Below are 23,768 nucleotides of genomic sequence, written 5' to 3'. Positions count from 1 at the left end.
TGACATTTCTCATATGTGTATTATATGGTTTATAAGACGTATATACTATCTGTCATCGCGGTGACAGGTTGTGTTCACTGACAACACGTTAAATAAAAATAACAATAGCGTGCGCGTAGCGCGCGCCTGTGTTGTGCTAGTATCATAAAAAAAAAACTTGTATAATAATAGAAAGATTATCATGTGTAATTAACGCAACAACAAAATTATTATTTTCATACGTGAATTTAACAGATAAGATTAATTTGTTCTATCTTATACAAATTGTAAACATTACTTCGACGTAGAAAGAGAGATGATCTCTGTTGCTTGCGCGATTGAGATAGATATAAAAAAGAAATTTTGTAAGATGTAACACACACACACACATATAATGTGATTTTTTTCTTATGTTCTATCATTATTGCACGAAAGATCAAAAGAAGCAAGTTCGCGTTGAAACGTTGTAAATCTCTCCGGCGTTATATTACGATTACGTGCAAGCGTTGTGCTATAAGTGCGAGATACCTCATTTGCTCTCAAACATTTCACGAGCGCTACTTCTTTCGCACCTTTTCGCTAATGCGGTGTCTATATACGTATTGTTCGAGGCACGCTATGGACGCTAGCTATCTGCGAAGTTTCACCGCTTTCGTGAACAAATAAAACTATTCGCAAACGGACATATCTGGGATTTTCTCTATCTTAGATATTTCGGTGGATAACGATGTGAAACAAAAAAAAAAAAAACGGTAGTAGATTTTATTTTCACACACTTTTTTGAACACTTTTTTAGGTAACGCAAAAATTAAATAGTAAAATTCATACTCAATAAGCAAAACTTACTTTACTTGTGTAACCATTGCGAAATATAAAAATGGAATAAATGATTTCACACAATATGAACAAAAAGAAAGTAGGTAAATCCAATTCAAAAAAACGCGAATAAGTACGGCAAAATGTGAACGTAGTTGCGGAATATTGTGCAAATGAATATATTAAAATAACATTTATTATATTTGCATAAGAAAAAGTAACTCGATATGTAAATTGAAATTAATTAAGTCCTTAAATAAATAAAAGTAATTAAATCTTTTTAATTAAATATTATTAAAGAGTGGACAGGACATGTGTGATAAAATTTTGCTTTAATTTTTGTCGATCCTTGGTATTTTCTATATTACGAATAAATTTGTGAAGATAAATAATAAATGTGTGTGTAATGTTTTGTAATTGCAAAGCTCTGATATGCAAAATACCATTACGCAACATGAAGATGTTTGAAAAAGCATCATCTATGTTAACACTCGTAAAATAAATGTCGACGTACACAAATTACAGTACTTTTAGAAATACGAGAGATAAAAGTATACTCTCTTGTTTATTTTATCGAAATATTATGATTTATCTGATCGCAAAATACGCGAAGAATGTAATTAAATATATTTTAATAATTAAATTGCATCCAATATAATTTACGATTTTTAATTCGATAATAGACAGTAATAACAAGAAGACATAAATAAAAAGGGAACGTTAATGCGCCAAAAATACTCGTATTTCGGGCAAAGAAAAACAACAAGCGAATATTTAATAAGAAAATTAATGTCAAATTAATTGATAAAATAATACGGGAGGACAGCAGTACATAATTATCGCGATATCCGATATTGTGATAAACATAATTTGTAAAACTGATTCTCTCACGATTGTTGATATTTCTCTTGCTGTAATGATTTCTCGTTAACAATCGCGACGCGACGCACGCGCACACACACAACGTGTCGAGTCTGACTAAAGACGGTAATTATTGCGACAACTGAATAGCATAATAGTAACAACTCCTTTGAAGGACTTTGAATGAAAACTGCAATGGCAATGGAAGTAAATCATCTTAGGGTAACAATCTTCAATCTTCATCTTGGAGTAACAATCTTCTTAGCGTAACGATCTTCAAATAACGGCGCGATACATTAAATCGCAGCGCAGCTAGCTTTAGGAAACTTTAGGAATGGCACGTTAGAAACTCGCGTAGTTCACGAGGAATTGCATCCTGTGTTACATGTCCGCGGCAGAACTTTACGCAACTATAAGCGTGTTAGCCGATTAAACTGCCTCGCGCACGCTTGAATCAAGAAACATTTGTTTTCCGGAGAGATGTGTTATCTATTTAGAATGACCATAAAATATGTTATCTATATGGAGATGACAATTCGGTATCGATATTTCGCGCTTTCGTTCTATTTCTGATCGAATGCGCTCGTGTTTCCAAAAAATGTTTTCGGTTTTGCCGAAATGCCACGACTATTTTTTATACACGTGCGATGTTACGTAACACACTTTTGCTGTTTTTGGTATTGTAAAAAACTGTGATGCATTCAAGAAGAAAGCGATGATGGTAAATAAAATCGAGTGAATGCACAAACAAGCGTTTCGTTCAATTAAATAAAAACGTGAAATACAATTGTACAATTTTACGTCAGGCTATAACTAACAATAAGTCTTGGTTTAGGTTTAGGTTGCAATGCGTAGAATAGGACGCGAATTTAAAATACTTCTCAAATAAATGTCAGAACTGTCACAAGGGTTTTTGCGTTAAATTAAAAAGAATAACATAATGTTTTAATATATAACGCACTGTTTTTAAGCATGAGTGACGGACAGTGGCTCACAGAAAACCGGCTTTTGCAAAACAAGAATGGTATTAAAATTAATGTACATGAATGCACAGGATATATGTCAGAAGTATATCTTTAATTAATTACTGAAAGAGATCAATTATATACACAATCGAGAGAGAGAGAGATAAAGATAATATATAAATAGTTATAATTATTTAAAATAATTTTAACTGTTTATATATTATATACGTGTAATTATTTTAAATAAAATATATATTTTTTTTTCTTCGAATTGTAATGTATCACATATAGTTTAAAGTTTTATAAAAATCTCTTCAATAACAATATTTTTTAGTCTTTCTTTCTCTCTGTCTTTCTCTAATAAAAAATGTATACATACATATATTTTTCATGTGCATACATATGTATATTTTTATGTAATATCGCGTTTTTTCAGATGTCATAAAATATATAAATATCTAACAAATCGATTTCTCTGGAAACATTGTCGAGCAAGTTTACGCAACATACTTCGGATAATCTCATTTATGGGCGGGTGTTGTTTCATACATTACGAGCGAGGATGTAACATCGTTACTTCGTTAGAAGTTCGTTATCATAAAGGAGTAGTGAATAACGTCAAGAAGCGAGTTTCATCGCTAACAAGGTGTTATAAAAGAGATATAAATTGTCTTATTTTTTTGTATCAGTACAACACCATATTTCGAGCATTGTGAAGAATATAACGTGACAATTTATATTAGAGAGTATTTTCTTTTCCTTTTGGATATAAAATCTGCGTAATTTTTTTTAACGCTTTATAGTTCTTGTTATTATTTACATTGTTAGTTCTGTACATTGTTAATATATTTACGTTCACAATTGTGTTGCAGGAAAACAACGCAACGTCGAGACTAATATCTCTCGCTATTTCGAAATTTCGATTAATCTGGAAAAGAGCTTGTTCAACATGCTTGCTTTATGTATACGCGATCGGTTTCACTTCTTCATTCTGTTCTGTCCTACAAATCCCCCGTAATGGTAAGGAGAGAGAGCCTGACGCAGCCCGAAGTAGTACGAATCGATAAGAAGTCATCCACCGCCCTCGGGATACGAATGCGCGATCTTCTTCGCGTCGACTGCAGCTGTATATAAAGTATCGCTTCACAATAGCGATTTTGATTTTGTTGCTCGCGCAACATTGACAGTGTTAAATGACTCTCAGGGTTACGTAAATCTTTAGCTGTCTTATTTTGCGCAACTGATCCTGGAATGTAATTTCATTTCTTGTTATCTCTTCCCAGCTTCATACTGTGTTCAGTAAAAACTTTATACATTATTACATATATATATATGTAATATATATAAACAGAGACTATTTAAAAGTTTAAGTAAGTTTTAACACAGTAATAAAATTTTGACAATTATAATTTTGTCGGGTATTTCGGAAACTATTGTTTTTACGCAAAAACTATGTTTGACTTTTGAATCGGAACCTTTTTGTGTGTGCGCTCTTTGACATATTCTCTCAGGTTTGCGTGCGCGAGAAAGTTATACAACCGCGCATTATGCAGCGGTTAAAAAGAAAAAAACAAGCTCATATATTTTAAGAATTTTGAAACTTTTTCTATCCGCCTCAAGGTTTCTATCTCTCGATCTGACGCGCATCCATACCGCAACGCACTGGTTACGTCGGATCTTCTCCAATTTTTCTCGAATGCTTCACGGATTTTGCGAGAGAGCGGGTCATAAATTTTCTTCGAAACGAATTCCGCCAGACATATTCGCGCGAGCCAATATCGATTATATTCGTTGGCCGTTCTCCGCGCTCTCGACGCGAATCGGAAATGAAATTTGTCGTCGCGCAACAAGTTAACGTTTTGGCAATTATTGCGCCACGTCCGGTCTAACAAAGCGTTACGTAGTAAACAGTCGATGGAGTTTGAAGCGTGCAGTGAAGCTTTCGCGATAGAAACGCTTCTTGCGTCTCTCGTCGAACTCGGTATTACACTTCGCGGAACTTTCGATCGGCTATTACTTTCGGCGATTGCTTTTCGTTCACGTTACCCAGCCAAATTGCTGACGATCACGCACGGAGTCCTTTATCCTGAATATTTGTCAGACATGTCATTTACACAGTTCGCATCGCATAATTTTATATCATAATTTTTACTTGCGATATAATAGAAGCGTGATACAACAGACGCTCGTCAAACTCAGTTTTTGTCGATTTGTTGATTAACATAAAACAAACGTTCGTGTGGAAATGTCGCACTTACGGGAAGCTTATCTTTGGAAGAAAAGAACGAGAGATCGTGCACTTATTGAAACTTCTTACGGACACGACGAAGTTGTAAAATATCTCGCTTCGTGGAAAGAGATTAATCGAGATTAATCACAAACGCGCGTTCGAAATCGCAAAAGCAATACATTATGTTGCGCGAGCGAGCGGTCGGTCGGTTGCGTTTTCTCGGCGATACGAGTTCCCAACACAGACCTCCTCCTCTCCTCTCCTTTCCTTCCCGTAACTCCCGCAAACCAGGGAGGTTTAGGGACAATTTGTCATTCCGCTCGCCGATAAGATCGTAATCATGTTCCTCCGCCATCGCCGGTCGAGTGGCGTGTATTGCGCAGTTGGAACTAAACAGCTGCCTAATAACATCGATCATCGCCCGAGGAGAATCCGCCGAAGAATCCGACTCGCGGCGAACCGAACCGAGCGGGATTTATTCATCGCGCGGGCAAAATCGGGCATCTGTCATGGAAATTTTCGACGAAAACGGCAAAGGACATAAATGCCATGGAAATTGCGGAGCGGCATGAAAATGTTCCGTCAGGGAATTCGACATTCTTCTGCCAGAACTGGCTTACGACAGGTTGTTTAGCTCCCTTTGGTTCTGCCGGGGCGAAAAGACGATAGAGAGAGAAAGAGAGAGAGAAAACGAAAAAGAGAAGAAGGGGTGAAAGACGGTCGCGTATTTGCATAAGTTTATTGGAAATATAGAACAACGCAGCGCGGGGCCGCGTCGCTCTTATAAAGTATGCAATTTGCAGCCGTCATGTGAGAGGTCTCGCAGCCTCTGGCGAATTGTGTCGTAAAAACAAAGTATTGATCGACAAATTGAAACTTTTGTGCTCTTCATTCGGGAACAAGAAATACACGTACGTGCCTTCTTATCTAGTCTTTTTTTTTTCTACACGTATATCTGGATGTATCTCTTATATATCTCTATATCACGCCTATGACTTTGCTAACTTTTATATAAAACTCATGTAACAGCTGTTGATACATTCGTGCTATTATATATACATGTACAATGGGAGAAAAAAAATGAACTTTCACTTTTCTGTGCAGATTTTCGCACGGGTGCTCAGAAAATTCTATGAAACGATTCAACAACGATCCGAATTCAAACTGTATCGCGGAAACAATTCATGAAAGATTCAGATCTCTCTTCTTTCGCGCGCAAAAAAGCTGTAAGGGAGGTTTGTGAAAAGGTTCTACAAGTTCACTAGAATTTAACCCAGAGCGAGAGTTGATTTACGACATATTTTCCATCGGGTTTCCGTCTGCATTTGATCCATTTGCTTGCTCGCCTTTCACTGCGGTTCATTGACAAATATCCTTTCACGGATGATACCTTTAGAGCGGACGCGCGCGCGCGCGCGACGAAGAGAAACTGAGTTGTACGTCATGCGATACGACCTGTATGAAAGCAGCCGAGGATCTCTTGCCGCATCCATTTTGCAAAACTCGACATAGCTGCGCAGCAAAAGTCAGCGGCACTTGTATCCGATCCGGCAAGTGCGAGACGGAAGAAACGTCCCAGAACTGTCGTTGCTTCTTTCATCAAGGATTTCGCGAGCAATTCCGAAGTCGATCCGCGCCGAACGACGACACCGACTTCTCTCCGATCGCGCGACTTCCGATGACTCGTCTCGACATTAATCCTCTCGCAAGTACGTATATTATTAAAAACTTTAAGGATAAAATGTGCCAATGTGGATTTGCGACGTTTTATAGAGAGCATTACGGCGAATAAAGTGTTTTTGTTTCTAAGACGGGAAAACACGAGATTTTACACTTTATTTTTATTTTAAAAGACTGATCCCCTTAGAGATCGGGCGAAAACACTATGTGATCCGACTCCTGACTGGCTCCGGTGTCTGTCTAAGCCACTTTTAGTTAATACCGAGCGCGACGTTGATCTAAACGCGAATCAGATTGCCGGATACACACTTGTTGTGAGAACGTAGTAAAAATAGCTTTTTCCACTGCAAGCTTCAAACTGATTCGCGTTATGTACGTACATTTAACAAATATCAGTTTCACATTTTGCATGGAACACCGAATAGACCACCTAAAACTCGATACATACAAAATCGAAAAACTGCACAATTGTCGCGGGCTACTTAACCAAATAAATAAATCTGAGTAAAGAAAACTATATTTGTGAGACAAAAAAGACGTAATTCGAACAATCTAATATTATATTTATAATTGATGTGTAACATTTCTTTATAATAAAACTTACAAATTTAAATCCGCGTAATTGTGAGTTAACTGATTTTGCTATTATACATAAAATGTAATTAAAAGAAGTTTAAACCAATAAAATTAATTTTCCGGTACGGTTAAATGCGATTGTTTTGCAAGCTGATTTATCTGAAAACAAATGCTTTTTGTCCTTTAAATTTTATCTGTTTACAAAGTAAGCATAATCGTCACGCAATATGCAACTTCACGCAACAACGTGTAAATGGTATAATAAATTTAAATGACAAATGTTTAACGAGAAAGAATTTTCTGGTTTTGTCTAAGTTATCTTTGCATTCCGTGCGGTTGTATTTCATCTACGTAATCTGGCTTGGCAAACTTTGTTGATAAATGTATTTAAAAAAATCGGTATCACACACACGTACTATTTGTATTCTTAAAAATGTGTTATCTCTATCTATCATAAAAAAATTCTCTGTCATAAATCATTAATAAACAAAAATTTCTGTTGTATCATCACGTAGTCGATTTTTTTTTTTTTTAAATCCTTTTATATCGCCCACAATTTGTTCCGATGCGTCGTAACACACACGACAATCAATTAAACGAAAAAATGTGGCGCTTAATTGTATCGTATCATCGCCGTGAACAGCGTTAACGAATTTTAGTATTACATTTACGAGAGAAGAGAATTTCTCCAGGCTATATACGCATTTGTGCAAAAAAAAAAAAAAAAAAAAAAGAAAAACCATGTCCTGTAAACAAGAATGTCCCGTAATCGCGCTCGATCTGGCGCAGGATCCCGTCCCGCGGGATGATAAATGCGATCGAACGCCCCGTCGAGAAGAATAAATTAATTTCCGCCGCGCCGGCAGAAAGATATTAGTCGCGCGGCTGAGTGCATCGGCTGCTGCACACTGATGATCCTTTTCACGGCGAGCACTCGAAAGACGATATTTACGGGAAAAGGTAATGGTCTGTGATGAACGGAATCGGCGGAACTAAACGGCATGAATGCGCCGCGAAAACGATCTGAAAGGCGCGACGATGGAATTACAAATTATTAGAATTACGAGAAAACGCGTCAACGAAAAACAAATAAGAGAAGGGTTTTTTCAGCAAAGCTTGAAACTTAAAATTATAACCACGTATTAAAAGCTGAGAGCACTAAAGACAAAGTAAACACGATGGAAATACGTTGATTCTTGCAACGCGAAAGGAAACGAGAGCGAACATATCGATATTTTCTTTTAAAATAATTCGAATCGATGTTAAGTTGTAAAATTTTGCATGTGTAGTTTTTGTAAATAAATCTCTCGTATACACATTTCTCGTTGATTCGAATTTTTTTTTTTTTTTTTTTTTTTGAAATGTTAAAAGGAGAAAGATTTTCACTGTGTGCTTTTAAACTCAATTGATGCGAAGAATGTTTCTCCGATCGTAGACAGACGGAAAGATGGAAAGTGCCGGAGAAAACTTCCGTTAAGACGCGCAACTTTGCGGCTGACTCAAAAGTGGCAAGTTTGCCCGATTAGCATCTAACGCTCTTTGATCTCCGTCGTGACGCGAACACTTGCGCTATTGATTAATCAACGTCCGTGGAGCCGTGCTTCCCGTACGGACCCGCTGTCGACACGGATTCTCGTTCCTCTTTTTTAATACTTCCACTCTACCCGCCTTCCGAATCGTCGCGCATCGAAACTTTCTGTATCGATCAAATTTCGAGTAGCCCGCGAGCTTTATTGGAAAGTGCGCGCACTGGAGATGGAAACCTACAGAGTACGTCGATATCCGCAGCGTGAGAGAACTTCGATAAGTGTATACAAAAAAAAAAAAAAAAATCTATCGTAGACGAACACAAATGAAATTAATTTTTCATTACATACAAGTTTCGCATTACACAAGCGAGAATTTAATTCTCGATTATACAAGATCAAATTTGCACATTCGCGTAATCGATTCTTCTCTCGTTTCTCAAATGTTTACTTTCAAATTTTCACATTGTGCAATATATAACATTTTTGTACATAAAATAAAAACACAGCTTTCAAAATCGAACGAGATGTGTTTGGACGATTCAATCAAATAAAATTCCCACTAAGCGTGTTTCCAAGCTCGCATCTCTCCAATGCGACGGATGGGAATGAAATTCTGCCAAGTCAGGTAGGTTTATTGGCCGAGAAAGCAGATTGAAGTTCGAATCGTGAAGAGCCTCGAGACAGTGATCGCGCGATTCGTGTGCGAAGAAACGGTAACATAATTGGAAAGTTAGGATTCTTGTAAAACAATGTGAGAGTGAAGTCAACGTTTCACTCTTTTCTTAAAGATACATTACATTTACATTTTAAATAAATATTTACGTACAGTTTTTCTGCAAAAAAGAGTAAAATGAGAAATTAAAAATTATTAAATAATAATAACAATAATACATTAAATTATTTACATACACTTGTGTATGTGTGAAGATACGTAAAATATATATTTCTGTATTTATTAAATACATATATATATGTATACATTTATCTCTCACACACATGTGTGTGTGATCAAATGTAACATTTATAAGAAAATCAACTTTAAACGATAGTGTTTGCTTTATATGACGTTTTTGAAATAATAGGAATAATCTCATGAAATATAAAATGAATTTTGCAATTGTTACTTAACCGAATAACGAGGAAAAACTATAAATGTGAAAAATCAGCTTTAAAGTGAATCTCTTTATATTTCTATACTTTTACATATTCCACAGTTTGCTACTAAACGTATACTGTACGTTAAAAAAAAAAAAAAGATGACCAGAAGCAATCTCTTTGTCAGATTTTTCCTTTCTGGATGACTGTCCTTCTGGAAAAGCTTACCTCGAGAACCCTACATTTGAATGTTTAATCAAAGGATCCTGAAATGCAATACTAAGAGGATCAACTGAGTTTCTAGGATATAAATAAATAACAAAATGTCATTATCTTTTAGTTAAATTTAAGTAAGTTGAGTTTTACAAGTTTTTTACTTTTTTCACGTTGTACATAATATTGAATAATGTAATTTAATTTCAAATTATGAGGATTATTACGTTTATTACATCTGTGCTTTAATCGTATTTACATATTCGTACATGGAAAAAAGCAAGTTTGCTATTACATGATCAGTTAGAAAAATTTGTGCTAAGCTTAGTGAAGTTTTTGTTTTGCCAAAACAAAAAATTCAGTAGGCTCTGCACATTTTTTTACTGACCATGTAGCAACTAATTTTCTCGGTATTCTAGCAAAAATTTTTTGTGTGTTCAGCAACACAATTATTATTAATTGTAAGCACCATAAAACGTAAATTTGGCGCCCGTATTAAAGTGTTACTTACAAACATCAATAATAACGTTCGTATTTCTCCTTAGGTGCTTTACATTCTATCTGTCAATACTGTACCATTTTTTCACTTTCGGGACACGCGTTATTCTAGCGGGAACGCAGATAGGGAGATTTTTCTGAAATGTTGTCAATGCATCGTGATGAATCGACTGCTACCTGTCGATTACGCGTCGAATTATCGTGTCGATTGCATGTATCCAGTTGATAACCCATGGCATTCGGAAAGCGAACGGAGATAAAAACCACGTTCAAAATCACACACAAAACACAAAAGAACGCGTGCGAACACGCACACGCGTTCTCTAAGTATTTTGCGTGAAAAATGTACATACTATCGTAATTAATTAGCAATCAAGTAGAATTAACGAATGGTGACGCAAATTACGTTTCGCAAATTAATAATCTATATTTCACAAATTTGTCTTTGCGTAACATTCGCAAAGAAATTCTCATCTAATGAATTGAAAGTGCTTTTTTAATTACTTAATAAATTTGCGATAATTCATAACTTCATTATCGATACAATCGCGTAATATAGCATGACGTTTAACATTTCACGATATAATCGCTCAATCATACTCGTATCAGTCGCGTTAGTCGACACAGATAGATGAATCCACTATACAATCCGCAAATTCGACCGGAAACATAGCGGATTAAGATATCCTTCAATGTTAACCGTACCGTGCAAAATCTAATTAATTCCGAATAGCGTCGAGGTATTTGCCTCGGCGATGTTTATGGTCGTTCCCCGGCCGGTGATTAATTAACACTGTTAACAGGTCTCTCTGAATGCTACGGAGCTGATAGACAATAGAAATTAAATTGTCGATTGGCTCTTAAAATACGCGAAGCTAAGTTAGCTTATATGATTTCGTTTGCACGTTTCGTGAATACGTTTTGCACTGTCGTGATACAATATTATCGAGATTTAATACACAATTTTTTTTAGCTATTTTTGACATAGTATTTTTTTATTCGTCAGTTTTTACGTATACCAGGCGCAACACAGGCGCGCGCTACGCGCACGATATTATTATTTTTATTTTAACGTGTTGTGTCAGTGACCACAATCTGTCACCGCGATGACAGTTAGTATATACGTCTTACAAACTATATAATACACATGATGTACATATGAGAGATGTCAGAAATAACGCATGAACATCACACTCGAAAAATAGAGAAGGAGTGGAAAAACAACACATGACTAAAGTCACGTGACTGTATTTTAGTCGCGTGTCTTTCAAAACGTGACAAAAGTAAAGTCACGTGAATTTAGTTTACGTGTTGTTCCTCTTCTTCCTGTCACGTGACTTTATTTTATTCACGTTTTTAAAGACACGTGACTAAAGTAAAGATAAAAATAAGATAAATAAATAAATAGATAAATTGAATTCCGCACATGGTGTGAAATCTTGTAGTTTTTTTTTTTACATCTGTAAAGAAGATTATAATCGCAAGAAAAAGTTCCTGTGTAACAAAAACGTTCACGTAAACTTCTTAGATAACTTGAGTAAATAGTCTCGGAACACATAATGTGCAGCGAACGCATCAGACTGAAGTGGCTCTCGAACAACGTTTTCGCTAGTTTTTCATCTCAATTATAAGCCCGGAGCAGTAACCCGGGCGTACGTGTGAAGGATCACAGTTCAGCAGAATCGAGACGGCGCGGCAAGAAATCTGTCGGAGCTACTTGTGGAAATGCGTTTCGTGGAGAAGGAAAACCGCGGGCGAACTGAGCGAGAGCAATCGTAATGAAGGATCACGCGAAGAAACGATATTAATGTCAGTTCGCGCGGAGAAGGGAAGGCGATCTCGCGCGAGAGACGGTCTGGAATCGCGAGAGGAAATCGAAGCACTTTCTCTCGCTCCTCTCTTCCCAACAAAACGAGCATCTGTCGGGGACGTCCGCGCGAGTATCGACTAATGGTATACGAGAGCGTGAACGGAAAGCTCCGTCGAGAATGACGACCCTTCGGCATTCGAGCTCCAGCGTTCGCTACCTTCCGCTCTAAATCCCGCCGGATTTCGATGAATTATTCGCTCTGTCCTCTGGATCACGTCGCTCTCTCTCTCTCTCTCTCTCTCTCTCTTCTTCCATTTCTTTTTTTTCTTCTCTCTCTTTTTCCGTCGTCCTATTCGACCCGACTTCGTGCATCGCGGATTTTCGCCTTTTATATCACCTCCCGTGAGGAGCAAATCGATGAAGGATTGTGCGGCTACGACAACGCGTATGAGAATGAGAGCAATTGATACCGAGATAACTCATCGGTTTTTACGTAAAACATGTGCGCGATGGCCGCGATCCTACGGATGTTTTAATCAATTTTGAACTGACGTTTTTCAATCAAAATGTCATTGATCATGTAAATGAATTAATTTTCTGGTTATAAACGGTTTATACGGATATGTTCGGCGAGTATTCGGTCGTGTGAAAATTGCGTTTCAATTAATAATAAAAGCTTCGGGGGACATTTTGTTGACATATGTCGGTATATGTATAATTTAACGCGCCAGATATTGTTTGTTTGGCCAACAAAGATCAAATCTAGCGAGCGTCATATATTAAAGTATGAGCGTTACGCGAACGTTATTATCTAATGAAACGCAATTTGCGCCGCAGCGAAAATATTTGCGGTCTATAATAATTTTAACAAAGCATTAATGCGCACATAACTATCGCTTCAATTGTATTAATATATATATCGCGAGCGCGCGCTTTATAATAGAAACGTCTGTTGTCTTGCGCAATTTAAAATTCAGCGTGCAGTTTCGTGAATATTTTACACTCACGCGAAACTATGCGTGTACATTCGCATATATTGATCGCATTTTAGCTTTAAAGCCGCATCCACACCGATCGATTGTAACGTTTCACCCATTCGTTACATATAATCGGATTTTGAAATTTTCCAATAGTTAGAAAAACACTCTACGCGCGCGCGGAAGAAACAAGAAAAAATCGAACAAAATAAAATAAAATAACTGTTTCAATATTTTTAACCTATATAAAATTCTTTATTTGTATTTTTTTTTTCAAAACTAAACATTGTTTTTTAGTACGCAAACACGTCGGTGAAAATGTCACATCTCATAGCGTGACAAAAGTGAACAATTAACTGAACATTTCAATATCAAACTTTAAAATAAACAAATCGAATTTAAGTGATGATTCGATGTACATGCTAATAACTTCTAATATCGTGAATTTAAGAGTCCGTTTCAATTATCCTCACCGAAGTTTCGCGAGTCAAAATGTTATTTGTGTAGATTGTGTTACGTGCTGAGACAATGTGTTGCATTTATCCGCTTTGATGTGCGCATTAAAAGTGAAGCCGGCATATGAAGATATAGGGGAAGGTAATTCGGTATGAGCCAGACAACTTCTGCACACATGCTCAACAATGTCATATATCACGATTAACTTGACTTAATGCTTGCGCAATGCGCTCGTTGTGAACTTAAGATAATGTTAATCACTACGTTGTCGGGAAGGAATTAGTCTCCAAAGTCACGCAACCATTTAAGTTAAATCCAACAATTTTGTATAAGCAAATGAAAATCTACGTTACATAAAGAGCGTGTCATACGCGCGGTAATTTGTGTGGATGAATTTTTGTTTTGTTTCTGGAAACACGTGTTTTGTGAGACGCAACACAGATCCGGAAATGTATATAGGATAAAATTCATAAATGTTTAACCGCGTAATTATTGTTACATATATTACACCGAGCGCGTGGGGTGTTGGGACAAAAAACTTCACGTGCATATAAGAGATGTCACTTTTTTATGCATGAGAAACGTGTCCGAATTTAAATTGGTGCTACATGAATTAGTTTGATCCGCACATTTTTTATCCGATTAGTCACACGTAGTTAAATAATAATCTTTCTTTTTCAAAAATAAAACGTATTAAAAAAAACTAATTTATAACTTAATAATAAATTATATAATAAATTTCACACACGCGTATATGTGTGTTATATCATTCATATAAATTATGTAACACAGTTCAAAATTGCAAGTATTCAATTATTTACTTCAAAGTTTTTAAAATCGTTAATTGATTCATTTCGATTAGAGTTCAATTTTAATGACATTCCATTTTTAATTTTTTTAACAACACGTACAAAATTTCAAAATTTTTTATAAAGTGTTTTTTTTTTAAGTGTTATTTATGTATTTGCAAATAAAATAGATTGCGTAACTCAGTTACTAGTCGTGTTAAAAAATAGTTATAAAAATTTAATAATCGATTTTTGAAATGGACATTCAATGTAAAAAATTTCGAAATTTTTTATAAAGTGTCATTTGCAAACAAAATAGATAGCGTAACACAGTTACTAGTGGTAAAAGATAGTTATTAAAGTTTAATATTCGACTTTTGAAATGGACATTGAATGCAATGGCCTTTGACTATTTGCCTACATGGCAGTTGTGTCTGTCCAAACGTAGGTATATATATTATACTGTGGCTGTAAATAGGTAGATATGTACTACTGCGGTCGTGCGAAATACCACTGTAATATATATTCACCAAAAAGCGAATAGAATTCTATACACGCGATACGATCCGTGATGACCTGTATAAGCCTCAGAAAGCGACTCTTTGGTTCTTTGTAATCAGAAAAGTTAATATAACCGTATTTGTGTTTGAACGGTGCGTGTGTGTGTGTGTGTGTGACAGAGAAATACGGTTATCTTTAAAATGAGAAAATCTGATCAATATAAAACTAATACTTGCACAATGAATAAAATAAATAATAATTTTATAAATAAATAAATAACAATAATAATTTTATTTTAGTAAATTTATTTAATATAATTTTTTTTTATTTATTGATATTGTGTGTCCGAGTTTTAATTTATACAATCAATTTATTTATTAAATTAGAGTTTATGTTTGCGCGCGATTTAGTTTGCGAGGTAAAAATATTAATAACACAAAAGCATGCAAAATGTATCTTTTTGATGTAAGAAATGATTTATATTAAATTTCAAGTACCGGTAATTAGAACATATTTTGCGGCGCGATATTTTATGCGTAGCAAAACCAAAGTATGAACAAGCGAGAGAAAATATACATCTTGCGCGTTTCACCCTTTCAGAGTTCGTGTTACCACGTAAAAACAATTCAAATTTACAATGCAAAGCCCGATCTTACAACGAATCGCGCATTATTTGGGGATTTTTCACGAGACAAGACTTGCTCATCGCGAGAATTTGTACGAATTTGTGCAGTGAATAATCTGCGATTTTATGCTGTGGCTTATGCTGAATATGTCTAGAAATAAGAATAACAATTCCTTGAATCTATTGTAAGTTAGCAACGCAATTAAAATGAAATCAATGAAAATTGTCGAGTGAAAAAGACATGAGGAAAAAAAGATTCTCAAAAGAGATTAAAAGACAAAAGCGAGAATCCAAGAAATCTAAAGAGATAGATTCAAAAGTTCAAAGAAAAGTAAAACTTTCAGGGGGGAAAGAAGCTTCAAATATTTTATGTTCCCGATCCTCGAGAAGGATATATAGTTGCCCGGTATCGAAGTTTCGAGACAAAAATTTAAGACGATTATAAGTTGCATGAATATAAAAAGTCTCAGAGATCTGGAATTGTATAAATAATTCTATAACAATTAAGATCTTAAAAAGATCTAACGCTTACCACGTTAAAAATTTAAAAGCTAAAAAGCTAAAAGCCTATAAAAATAGTACAAAATCTTTAATTAATATACACAAAAGGTTTTGCAATCTCTTTTGATATTTTATGTAACGTAATATTGCTCTTTGTTATTAATATAGAGAGAGAAATTTATACAAATCATTATTTTTGTATATTACATTTGTGCAACTATTTTCAATTATTGTTTTTTCATTTTATTTTTAAATTTTCTAGATAAAAAGCACTTGCGTGCAGTTTCTCAATTAGTATTTTTAATTAAACGATAACACATATATATAGTCTGATAAAGTGTTAACTTATTAAAATTATAAACAATTTAACTTAATATCATAATTTTATTCCAGTATTTTACTCTTTTTTAATATCCGAACACACATATAGATCTCTCGCTTTCAATATGCACGTAAAAATTCACCGTATGTAATAAATCGCAATATCATACGATAGTTCTCGAGTCCTTAAATAACTGAGACAAAAAAGCGCGGTTTTCTATTTCTGAGGAAATTTCAGAAATATGACGAGAAATATTCCACGTGGTTCAAACAACCAAGGTACAGCAACCATTTGCGATGCAATTCTTTGTAGAAAAGTTGAAATATATGTGTTACGTACACGCTGTGCATCTTGCGTTTTATCCTCAAAGACCGCATCATCCTGTGGTCGCTGAAAACAATTTAAATTTGCAATGCAAAGTGGTAATAAAGTCTCAACCAGCACGCAGCGTGCGATTTGCGAACTGTATCATTTTTAGTTTGCTTTTTTTTTTTTTTTTTGACCAGACGAAGAAAATTTCTTTACTCCGACCTGAAAATTTATGAGCGGTGTCCGTACTACTCTACACGCACATGTACATACACACGCACACATATTCTATCTCTGCGAAACGTATTCTGAAATTATTTCACGATTGCACAAGTAAATAGCAACCGCGCACAAACAACATGAACACGAAATGTCTATGATAATATAATTATCAAATTTTACGATTATAAAATGTTAATTTTTTTTAATATGTTTTCGAAACAGCACGCATTTCTCTCGACAACTGTTTATTACTTTACGTTCCTGCGTGTACGAATGACATTTCCATTTCCTTAAACTTTATAACGCTCGTGCGCAGATGACGTTTTTATATCCGGTTTAATTCACATTTTTGTACTTGGTCATATACACATATAATATAAATTTTATAAATTACGCAAAAAAAAGTAGACACTTCTTACGTACCTAATGTTATTATTTGGTCAAAAAACCTTTAAATTAAATTGCTAAATATTCTCATAATTTTCTCGTTTCTCTTTTCTGAAATTAAGCAAACGACGTTTCTAACGAGAGAGAAGCGGAAAAGTATTAAAATAGAAAATCTCTTAATTTGACAAAGGGAAAAACTAAATATTAAAAAAAAAAAAAAAAAGAATGAGAGGGTAAAGAACTCGCACACATAACAACCCGATTATTTCCAAACCTTTATTCGTACAGAGCTGTCGGTGTACATTAGAAATATGCAAGGTTTGTTTCACCGTTTTCGAAGAAAATAATGAAATTCGTTCTTAAAAGTATGCTCCAACGTGGACGATTCGAGCGAGAACGATTGGAGCGTCAACGCGGGCAATTGCCTTTTATTATTTATACAAGTACGAATATTACACTCCACGATATAAGTAACATACATTAAAAATGACGAAACTTTAATTACAGGATGGACGATTGAGAAACGTACGCAATTTACGCGCGCATTGAATCCGATCAATTATCACCCCACCAATGCGCACGTATGCGTACGTATCACCGATTAGGATGACGCGGGCGATGTGTGATACGGAGCAATTTTCTTTTTCGAGCACATGAGATGATGTGCCCTCTTCTGATGTATATACATATACGTATGTACATAATATATATAACAGATATAATGTACATAATGATATACATATATATATATACACACACTCTCTCACACACACACACATTTGTCGTTTGTCCGACGTGAAACGGCAACGGTTTCCCAAAATAAAACCCGTCGCTCGTTGTTTCTGACTTATCTTACTTTTTCACGGCGAGAGTTTAAAAAGTCGACAAAGAAATCTCGCAGCTCGGCGACGATTCCTCAAACTTCGCGTCGCGGATCGTTAACTCTTAATTAATCGCTAGTTGTGTATTTAGTACAGGACTACGAGAGACAGAGAGAGAGACGATGGTCGGCGATGTGACGAATGTGAAACTGCGACGAGAACGAAGAAAAACGGTACAAGGATGTATAAGGATGAGAGAGAGAGAGAGAGAGAGAGAGAGAGAGAAAGATGGAGAGAGGTAGAGAATACTCTCATTCTAGAAGGGGCAAAACGAAATAGAAAAGTTCAGGAGCGCGGGATGTACATCGCTAGAGATATCAGCACACGATAATAACAGGAGCAAAACTGTAGCGAGAAAGTAGCCAACGCGCGTTTCGATGACGCCATCTCCGTTTTCTTCCGACAACGCGTTCTTTTTCGTTTCCAAACATGACAAGTTTAACACGCTCGTGATATCGAGAATGACGTTCTATATATATATATATATATATACATATATATATATATATATGTAGCACATCCGTTTCGCGGCGCGCGTGAAAGGCCCGGATAATGAGATTTTTTTTTTCGCGAGAAACGCGAGAGACTACGCTCGCAATGTACTCAGTCGTCCACACAGCGGTTGTACATTAATTATTCTTTACCGCCGTATAACGAGAACTCCCGTCGGTCTTGGTCGAGAAAAAAAAAAAACAACCGAAGAGAGGTCGCGATCAACGAAGCGAGCGGAGACGCGGCTCTGTGTCTCTTTCTCTCTTCTTCAAGTTAACAATCAGAATCGTCGCGAGGTGGATAATTCCGCCTCTATTGTTATCACGAACAACGATCAATTGAGATAAATAAGAAAAAGAAGAAAATTCCCGACATTAAACCACGAGCCTCGGCAGGTCAAATCCTTCTCGCTCGAAGCTTGGCGCTCACGAAGGGGATTTCCGCGCGCAACGACAATATATTTATACAATACATGTCACCCGATCGGTGACGCGCGATTGTTTTTACTGATAACAATAAGTACTAACAATAGTAGCGATGACAATAATAATCAATAATAATAATAATTGTCATAATAGTAATAGTATATTATCAATAACAATAATTTATTATCGTCCGCAGCGACGACGCGTCCATCTGTGCGCTTTTCTTCTTACGCGAAAAAAAAAAATATATATATATATAATGTATATATATAACTATTTATGACATCTCTCTGTTTTATATATATCGCCGCATGCGCGACGGATATTTACAATTAATTAACTCTCGCGAGATTATACCGGACTCCCCGGCGACGAACCCCTCGCTCCGCTCTTTTCTTCTTCTCGCACGAGACACTTTCGACTCTTTGAACACAATCCTACGGTTTATATAAATTTTTTTTTTTTTTTTTTTTAGCTTCAACTGTTTTCCCGCAGATGATACATTTTAGGAAGGTGTTTCTAAAAAGTCGCGTTACGCGGCTCGTGCGAAAGAAACGTCAGGTTGACGATTTACTTAGCGTGAAACGCCCTTTTCAACACGGCAGCCTCCGGTTGCGAAAGTTACGTCGCTGCTCGAAACTGCTCGTCGTTCGTTCCCGCAGAGTTCACCGCTCGACTTCCTCCTTTTCCTCCTCCTCCTCCTCCTCGTCGTCAATTCGTCCCGAGAAGCCGAACGACTCTTCATCGGGTCGACCTTCTTCTTCGTCCGTCATCCGAGTCGCTATACGACTCCGACGGCTGTGCAGCTTCACGTGCAAGTCGCCATATGTTGCAACGAGTCGCAAGAATCCTCGGGAGATTTTTCAAAATGTGGTGCGAGGTTGTCCCTCGTTCTTCGTTCGCGTTTTCACGCGATAAGATTCGAGACGCACACACTCCCTTTATCTCTCTCTTCAGCGTCGAACATCATCTCGTCGAGAGTGTTCTCTCTCTCTCTCTCTCTCTCTCACTATGTCTTACTCTTTCTTCTTTTTTTTATTTGTTTTTCTCGCGATTTGTCCGCTGGATAAACGCGAGCGCGCGCGCGGACGGACTGTGGCATCATTGAGCGTTCCAGGTACGGGTGACGGTCTTTTTCTCGTCGAACCGAACGTTTCAAGCTACGGAGGATTCCGTCGTTCGTGGCTGGCGGGAAAACTTGGAGCACCTAATCTTCGCGTTCATTGAGAACGGGCGGGATATGACGTCTTCCGGAAACTTGAGGGAAAAAAGTCCTGATAGAAGGGTCGCGTTTGTGTCGTTTCAAACCGAAGGGGGGGGGGTCTTCCGATGATCTCTTCTCTCGCGGAAGACAGGAAGAGAGACTCTCTCGAAGGCGGCAATCTTCATTATCGTGCGGAAATTGGCCTAACCGCGTATCAGAGAGTGTCATGAATAATAGATCAACAAACACACGACAAACGTAGAAATAACATCGTGTATTTTTCAACTCATGTGAGAGGGAAAGGACTTAGCTGTCCCTACCTCCCCTTGTACGTGTTAGCAGATCGAAAATGGAGATTGTTGCCTTTTTCTTTCATACATCCGAGAGCACAGCCGTCGAGTCTGTTAGAGGAAGATGTTGCTCGGCGGAATCTTCATATTGCAAAGAAAATAGAACGGAAAAGAAAGAAAACAACAACGGGACAGGAGAAGAAAATGGAAAAAAAAAAGAAAAAAACAGAGTGTCAAAATCGATAAAGCGATACAAAAGGAGGAAGAAAAATAGCAAAGATAGACGGGAAAGAAAAAGAGAGAGATGAGAATGAACTTAAACAAAGAGAGAGAGAGAGAGAGAAAATAAGAAGATCAACTCATTTCCTCGCGCGTCGGAATATATAATCTTACTTTTCGGACCTCGCTTAAACTTTTGGAAAAGATCGTCGTCGTGAGCGCAGACTCTTTTTGAAGCGTAATTAATCAACGGTTACTTGGATAGAGAAGAGTTACGCGACCGTTACGTTATACTGATGCGTTAACCGCGGGAGAGTCAACAAACTGAGTGTTAAAAAAAGATTGTTTTAAGGAAGTTAAAAAAGGCAAGCGCTCTTTCACCTTCTCGCGATCTACATTCAGCAGCATCGTTCCTCGATTAAAGAAAAACCTAAAACTGAGCTGCATCAACGCAGTTTGATTTTGTTTTGTTTTCTTTTTTTTTTTTTTATAGCTAATCTCGTACTAAAATTCCATCGATACAAGGTGTTAAATAAAAAACGCGTGAAAACGTGTCGTTCATGCGAAACAACATAGATTTTGATCAAAATATTCAATTTCTTGTAGAAAATATAAAAACGTTCGTGTTAAAAATGATTGTAGCTCGTAAAAAGTTTGTACCGCCACGTTTTTTTTTTGCGATTTTGCTATTTGATTTCGCGAGTGCAACGGTTCTCACAACAGTCTTCGCGTTTTTCTTAACACCCCGTATGGACGAGAAAGATAGCCGAAAAAAAAAAAAAAAAGATTAGCGTTAACCGACCGGTCGACGCAACCGGATCTAAGAAGGCACAGTCGTTGAGTTAAGAACGTTAGTGTGGCCACCGGAAGATGAAAAAGTTTTCTCCCAAAGCTCTGCTCGTTCGCTTCGCTTTCGTCGTTTCGACAGACGACGACCTCGACTCGAACGATTCCTCGCGCATTTGCGGAGACAGGAAGAAGAGAAGACCGGGAGGGAAGAAAGGAAGCGGCGACAGCGGCAAGGTGGTTGCAGCGCATGTTATAGCTGGCGAATCGAAGAAGTTTCCGAAACTGCGGGTTCGACTTGGGTAGTAGTTAGCCTAGTAAGGTTGGTTATATTCGAGAGCGTTGCTTGCTAACTGCTGCTACTGTTGCTGCTGCTGTTTTTTCTGCTGTTATTGTAGCGTTCTGTTACTCTGCGATGCTTGTGCGCAAGCGCGCCGATTTAATTCACGCTTTCGTTCGTTCGTCTGTGCTTTGGTAAATTTTTTTATTTTTTTTATTTTTTTATTTTATTTTGTATGTGGTTTATCGGGTTGAGCTTTTTGCGCGCTCGGCGGCGAAGTGCGTAAAGATCTGTGCCTCGCGACGAACCCATTCAATTTGACTGCCACTTGTCGACGACCACTTCATTTACTGCAACATAACACACACCAAGAGCGATTAAAGCGCGCCGGAGATCTGGGGTGTCGAACTAAAAGACGAAAAGGTTTCACAGCGACCGGCTGTTTAAAAGCTCGAGCGTTCGAGCGAACACTACCTTCGGGCCTTTTCCAAACTCGACTACGTCGGTCTGAAACGATCGGTCCTCTCGGATTAATTGGGTTGGATGGGTGCGCTTTGCTCGAACGAATGTACGGACTCTTTACGTTAAAGGAACGAGATCGATTATATAACGTACATGATTTTATAGAATGATACTGATTTATCGGGGGATGTGCATTAAACTCACACACAAATATAAATTTCTTTTTTTGTAAAAGAGTATTTTTGAATGTGAACATATTGCTAATTACAATTAACGTTCGTTTCGTTAGCGGAGACACGCGAAACAAAAAGCAGCTTTCGACGCAATTCAAGTAGAATCGATATATCCTTAAAGTTGCCTTATCATCACAATATCATAACGTTAAGAAACTACCGGCGCGTACAACAGTAATAAATCAGTAATGTGTCAATTACTCTAATCACCAATAGACTACTCGTACATTCGTTCTCTGTTTTTTTTTTGTTTTTCTGTTTTTTTTCCTTGCGGGTGATCGATCTCGTATACGTCGATCGCCGCGCACAGAACGTGCACGTGCCAAGCGCAACGTGTACGTGTGTGATGATGGATAGATCGATTGATGCTTATCGTGATGTGAGGGGATACTTTAGTTGCGCATTTGGGTGGGATGGGTTTGTTTTTCTGTTATAAGACGTCTTCCGGTCTCTTCGAGCAGCTCGTGAGTGTAGTGTGAGTGCTGAGTTGCCGATTTCTCGGCTGCGGCCGATTAGGTGTCTCTCGCATTCGCCCTAAGCCCCTCTGATCTTTTATTTCACTGGCGTCACTGGCGGTGCCACTGTAATCATACGAGGGGTAACATCGATTATTTCACCACACGGCCAAGCTACTCTCGCTGGCTCAGCTTGCAAGCCTTGCGCGTCTCTCGTCCACTACGGAGCAGGATGCAGCTTCTAGTGGTAATCGATGCAAGCCTGGCGATGCGTTAATACACAAGAGATGTGTGAGCGCGTGTGTGTCTAATTGTTAGGAGAAATGGGGAAGGTTTAGGTGTGTACGTGTGCGAGGTACGAGATAAGTTACAATATGTATATTATAAAAATTAATCCTCGAAAACTTAATGTACAAATGAAATGCAAAACAATAATTAAAAAAAAAAAATGCAAGAAAGTAATATGAGGAATGTATGTAAATTCACGTATAAAAATGCAATATTTTACATATAATAACTATGTGAAAAAAAAGAAATACAAGAAAGATCTTGCTAGATTACGTCCGCTTTCATCTGTTAATTGAACTTCTTAATTAATATTATAGAAGAAGAACACAAATATGTCAGCAGCTCGAAGACAGCTTTGAAACGCATGTGTGTGATTGCCGTTGTAGCGTAGTATAAAGCTATCTCGCTGATTT

The 23,768-nt window shown here is 37.1% G+C and overlaps 1 protein-coding gene across 2 annotated transcripts in view; it reads right to left on the bottom strand.

The window, feature by feature from the left end:
* Positions 1 to 17,602: 17,602 nt before the first annotated feature.
* The window catches only part of LOC109858525 (calcium-transporting ATPase sarcoplasmic/endoplasmic reticulum type), a 42,166-nt gene continuing 36,000 nt past the window's right edge, over positions 17,603 to 23,768 (bottom strand). The window contains exon 14 of one of the 2 annotated variants that reach the window (XM_020435877.1): positions 17,603 to 23,193. In XM_020435877.1, the coding sequence (XP_020291466.1) occupies positions 23,165 to 23,193 (29 nt within the window). In that variant the 3' untranslated portion in view covers positions 17,603 to 23,164. The remainder of the gene's footprint in view (positions 23,194 to 23,768) is intronic. The other variant, XM_020435876.1, reaches the window with a different exon arrangement.

This window comes from Pseudomyrmex gracilis, unplaced genomic scaffold (genome assembly GCF_002006095.1).
Source record: "Pseudomyrmex gracilis isolate BER0280 unplaced genomic scaffold, ASM200609v1 scaffold_211, whole genome shotgun sequence".
Lineage (NCBI taxonomy): Eukaryota > Metazoa > Arthropoda > Insecta > Hymenoptera > Formicidae > Pseudomyrmex > Pseudomyrmex gracilis.
This window is presented reverse-complemented; position numbering and strand designations above follow the sequence as displayed.